Below are 6074 nucleotides of genomic sequence, written 5' to 3'. Positions count from 1 at the left end.
TAGAACACTACAACAAGTTCGACTCTTGATTAAATCAACCACGAATTTTCAACCTATTCATTAATTTTCAACCCAATGCAACAATTTACTAAAAAACGTTTACGGTTTTTTTTATCGGTTCACTGTACCGTCTAATCTTCTGGTTTCGGGAAGTCAATTTTGGCATCAAGTGCTTCCAGCTCTTTCCCGATCGCAATTACAGCGAATCGAACCATGGTCCTCTCTACCGAGTTCAACCCCAATCACCAATAAACCAACTAATGATTGGTAAGGAAAAAAAAAACCACGTACTCACGATGATATGACTCGTAACTATATTTGATTAATTGTCTTGATTGTTAAGTGGTCCTAATGCACCATGCATATGGAAGGAGAGGATCCAAGTCCATTACTAAGTCAATAGAAAATTGCTTTTTAGAGCAACTTTATTGCATGGTACATTATAGGCTAAGTACTCGATCCTTATATTTTGTTGCCGCCAGAGAGTGTATACATGGCAGAGTTTAATTCTTATTTCTAAGAAAAGATGCTTGTGCAAGGATTCGATTCTTAACTTATAATATACATTCTTTCTCTTTCATTCATCACCAAAAACAACCAAAACTAACGAAAATTAATTGAATCACATCGAAACAAACGAATGCATATTTTAGTAAAGGAACACTCGTAATGGATAAATTGGGAGATATTGCTCCAGCCATTCTATGTGTGTATGGCCATAGACAGTAATAACAAACTGAGAGTTGTAGCTGCTGTTTACATGCCTGGATCACAGCAACCTGTAATTCCTGCTATTGAAGCTACGATACCAATGGAAGTGATCGATGATTGGCATTTTTGGCATGCTTTGCTAAGGCACTAAATAGAAACTATGGTGACACAATGAATTTGGGTTACTCTCCTCAAGAATGAATATATGTTCACATCCGTTAGTTGAGAAATTGTCAAATATAATGCTAAATGGAAAGATAGTGATTTTGTTTGAGATATGCGATTTTGTTGCGTGACTTTTTTTTTTTGCTTTGTTCAAAGATATGTCCTCAAATCAAATCCATTTGTTGGAAACTGAGTTACATTTCTAATAACTATAAAAAATGATGAATGGATGAGTTATATTTAATGTACTACATTCCAAACTTTGCATTTGTAAGACTACATGTCTACGTTGGTGGTGACTTGAGAAGAAGTTTCAATTTTCAGCGTTATTCTGTTTTTGGAAGAATGCAATAAAGCTCGCGTGGGAGATTCAAATATGACTCAATGGTCTAAACCGTCCTAAAGTTTTAGTATACCTATAAAAAAAATTAAAATTTTTGGGGCGGGCCGTGGCCCTGTCAAAGCCCATGAGAGAAAGAGATAAGTTGTTGTCAATCTTGAAACGCTTCGGCGAGATGTGCAAGAGAGAGCAAGTGATGGATCTGTTAAAGTTTAGAGAGAAACACAAAGTGACGGCTGGAGTTTCAATAACATCATAATGACATAATTGTTTAAAAGCGTTACAAGACAATATATAGTAATACCTAATTACTAGGCTACTGACATAAAGCCCAATAACATAAGCTCACTAATACTATTATATAACAGAATCGTTGGAGTCAGTATTCTATTGAGCTGTAACGAGAGTGGCAAGAGATAGAGATCACCAGCGTTATCATTATGAAGCAACATCACCCTCTTCATTTGCAATTGCAATAGGTCCTTCAACAGAGCGGGTATTTAATGTTTGTTTTTAGCGTTGATCGATTAAAGGGGTGTGAACAATATTTTTAATTTATTTATTTTTTCTGAGTAGTCTTTTGTGATTGTCTATGGTGTGGTTTCATTCGTATTTTGAAACATTCTTTTAATTATTTTTTAGTCTTGTGGATCTCAACGAGAACCACAACATGTTCGTCTTTAAAAAAAAGACGTTAATCTCCAAATGATAGCCAATACATATCTTCATACACAATTTACACAATCGTAAGTGTTATCTTTTTTCATGAAAATCTATGATGAAATGGACGAATGTGAAGAGGACAATGATTTTGACATTCATATGGTTGACAATGATTTTGACGAGAAACTACAACTATTAATTGAGCAATATAGTACAATGACACCGACACAATCATTGACCATCTCAATGAAGAGAATTAAAGTGCCCATCTTTACCTTTCATTTTATTTAATTTTTAATCAATGTAAGCATAAAAATAAAGGTTTTGAATTTATAAAAATTTTCAGTAGAGACAATCACCTCCATGACACTGATATGAATGAAACAAAAAGAAAAAAGAAAAACAGAAGAGATTTAGGTAACAAATTTAAAAAAAAAAACAAAAAATTGTAGCTTATTCCAACAAAGTCTAACAAAAAATTTTGTTGACACAATTCAAACTATATTGAAACTCCATACATTTTGTGATTTTAAATTTGACTTTTTTACACTAATCCTCAGATTTAAGTAATTCAAAGCCCAATAAATAAAATTAAGCAAAAATTTATAGTGCGTTCGTTAGGAATTTAAAAAAAAAATAGTGATTTTGACATTCAATTGTGTGTTAGTATTGTTTGTTTTAATAAAAATAATTAGAGTGTATTTGGAAATGTATTGGTGGTGTTATGCATGTAGCTATTTATTTTTTACTAAATGGATGTAGTTGGACGTTGGTTAGTTAGTGGTGTTCTTGGTGATTAATATCTAATAGTCATATTTAATATTTGAGAATGAGTAAGTTGTTAAAAAAAATGAGAATGAGAGAAGTGTATGATTTATTAATATACAAAATTTGATTTTTTTTTATTATTTAAAGTTTATAATATATGGTATCATGCATGTAGTTGATCATTGGTTGTGGTATTGGTGATCCATATGTATGACTAAGTGAGTCATTTAATATATGAGAATGAGAAAAAAATCAATTGTTTATTATTTATCTAATAATTAAAATTTTATTTTTTTTTATCAATTTTTTTAATATTTTTTTTTTTTTTAATTTCACAATATATTATTTGTATTCTCATCATTTCTTTAATTAAATTTAACTTATTGGACTATGAATTAAACTTCGGTTAATAACAAATTATTCAGAAAAATTTGGTTTGAATTTGAGTGAATAAAATACATCATACATTTTGTACTCCAAAAAATAAATAATAGATCATACATTCATACGTTACTTATCTTCACTGTAATATTCTAATCGAAAGATTAAGAGAAACAATAATTACTTAAAATATATTCAGCAGTTGTATCTTGTTTTAGGCAACTTATCTCAAATCAAGAGTATAGAGTTCAATTGAGCATTAAACTCTTCAATTACTCAACTAAGCAGTAGACAAGCTATGACTTTGTGATATACTTGAATATCCAAACAGGCTTGGCAAAAACAATTTTATTGTGAATCTATGAGTTTAAAATTAAGCCTTCTAAGCCAAATTGAATGAAGTATCATATGCATCACATCAAAAGGCTTAGCTGGCCTATTCATAACAAAATGCTTTTGAACTTTCATCACATTCATATACAACTTCATATACTTATCATTTGAAACATTTTGTAATATAGTCTTAATCTCAAGTATTTTCTCCACTGGAATCTCTACTGAAAATTCACTCCAATTCAACACATCATTGAAAGGCAAAGAATAGTTTTTAGAAATAATCACAGGCACACAACCAGCATTAATTGCTTCCACAATTCTTGGACTAGCAACTTCATATCCACTTGGACACAAACAAAATTTACTTAGTCCCATTAATTGTGTATAGTTTTGACCCTTTGGTAGATATTCATGAACTTGAATTTGTGAATCATTGTCCTTCCAATGATTTAACAACAATTTTCTAATGTTACCATGGGCTCCACCAGCAAAGAAGGCTAATGTGGTACGGTTTATTGGGCTTTGGCCCAAATTTGGTGGGCCTAATTTTCCTACAGGTAAGTACACTTCAGGGATTGAAACATCTCTTTTGGGTTGAAATCCTTCAGAAGTGTTAGCATTGCATAAAACTCTTATGAAGTTCTTGAAAAGGTTTGGATTTCCATTTGAGATATCTGGTGCCTGAATTATCAAGTAAAGTAAAAGTATTAGATTTTAACTTAGGTTGCAGGTATTAAAAATTGAAAGCATTATATACAGTATGAAATATGAATTCCTCAAGTAAGGCATTTATTCTATCTACAGGTTTTAATACATCAATATAGTTCTTTTCTGACACAAGGGTCATCAAATAAATAAAATATTTGTTTGCAATTGAATTTTCTAAAAACACATTGTGGATCAACATAATGACAATTTTAGTAAAAATAAAATAATTGGGACTGCGATCGGGAGGAGACTGAAACCACTTGATGACAGTACTAACTCCCGAATTAGATTAGGCAGTCCAGTGGACTGGATACCGGTATTGAAAATCAAAAAATAATGATTGGGACATGCCTTCAAACCCAAATTCACTATAATCGATGATACGTGCAATCAAAGTAGTAAGCTGAAGTAAGTCGTTGGATAGAGATGATACGACTCACGTCATAAATTTTAAAATCTCAACTATTTAATTTAAACCGTTGGATAGAGATCTCATGGTTTATGTTGAGTTGGAATCCACTCAAATTCTGAGAACATTTTGACTTTGACAAATCAAAAAGTCAAAAAAGTACTACTAATCGGGAGGTCCATGATTCAAATTCTGAAAACTAACATGATCTACTACTATTTTTCTATAAAAACAAAATTAGTATTGGTTAGTCTAAACTCCAAATCAATTAATTTTTGATGTAGACTCTAGACATTACATGCATGCATATTATAAACCAAAATTTGCTAATAATTAAATGAGGTGACAAAAAAATTGTATAGATACATTACCCAATCATGACAAGAAAGGAGAAAATGATCAGCACCATTGCTTCTATTCCAATAAGGATACTTATCTTTCACAACATTTACATAATCCTCCACCAATCTATGAAGTCTATCACGGTTGAAATCCTTTTTGGACACAATAGGCTTATAAACATATTGAACCACATTTGCAACACTTAAGGGAAGGAAAAAAATGTGTGCCTCATTAGGGTGTTTAGCTTTAAAGGGACTCATTTTGCTATTGTCTATTTCATCAATGAATTGACCTTCAATTGCATATATGTTGTTCACTGGTCCATCATGTACTATTGGTTGTTCTCCTTCTTTGTATACCCAAATCTTTAATCTCTTCACCATTTCCTTGTGGCTCCTGTTTTTCATATTTTTATTGGAAAAAAGGACTTGTTAGTAATAAATATGATAACGGGTTTTCGAGGTTTTAAATTGCAGGTGCAATAAGTCTAATGTTTTTAAACCATGATTATGAGTAAAGAAGATGAAGTTTTATTTAAGAACCTCTGAAACTTAACTGATGAAAAGCATATGGATTTCTATAAATGGACCCTTTTGTGACAAATCGCTTTCCTGAAGTATAGTTCGTTGACATAATTGCTTTTCGAATTGAGGCTCGAGCTTCTGCCAAACTTTTTTCAACTCTATCCAAGCTAGTCATAATTTTCTGCATGCAACAAAAATGAATTAAAAAACTTTGATTCAAGAAAACAAGTTGATAACAAAACTTCATGAGCTGAAACTTTTATTGATACCTTAATGCTACTATTTGTTTTATGTTCAATGCTTCTATATGCAGAGTTAGCAAGAAACTGATCATGATGAGGTTTAATTACTTCTAGTATTGTGTTATTGTCTTTTATAGTATGAAGAGAGAAAGGAAAAACAAAGAAAGAAAGATGATATCCATTGTGAGAAGAAGTGATCAAGAGAAAAATGAGGAAGAACAATGGTAGTACTAGTAGTAACATAGATGCTCTGAAGCATAAGGATTCCATGGCATGACAATTTCAGAGCAGAGGTTGAATGAATATTTGCCTTCATTGTATTAAATTTATATAGTATAGTATTATTATAAGGTAATGAAATCATGTGACATGATGTGAGTATGTCTATGAAGTTGCAGACCTAAGTTATTAAAAGACTATTCAACAAAGTTTTAGTAGTATTACTATTAGGTGTTCATGTGGTTGAAGGCATGTACTATCAACCT

At 31.3% G+C, this 6074-nt stretch overlaps 1 protein-coding gene across 1 annotated transcript; it reads right to left on the bottom strand.

The window, feature by feature from the left end:
* Nucleotides 1–3147: 3147 nt before the first annotated feature.
* On the bottom strand, nucleotides 3148–5871 carry LOC123881918 (probable glycosyltransferase At3g42180). The gene is made up of 4 exons (XM_045930677.1): nucleotides 5617–5871; nucleotides 5380–5528; nucleotides 4853–5219; nucleotides 3148–4045 (listed from the first exon to the last, which is right to left on the bottom strand). Exons 1-4 carry the CDS (start codon nucleotides 5857–5859, stop codon nucleotides 3377–3379), a joined length of 1428 nt encoding a protein of 475 aa, XP_045786633.1. The 5' UTR covers nucleotides 5860–5871; the 3' UTR covers nucleotides 3148–3376.
* Nucleotides 5872–6074: the final 203 nt, after the last annotated feature.

The sequence above is a fragment of the Trifolium pratense genome, linkage group LG4 (assembly GCF_020283565.1).
Source record: "Trifolium pratense cultivar HEN17-A07 linkage group LG4, ARS_RC_1.1, whole genome shotgun sequence".
Classification (NCBI taxonomy): domain Eukaryota; kingdom Viridiplantae; phylum Streptophyta; class Magnoliopsida; order Fabales; family Fabaceae; genus Trifolium; species Trifolium pratense.
The sequence above is the reverse complement of the archived record's forward strand: the minus strand, read 5'-3'. Positions and strand labels throughout refer to the sequence as shown.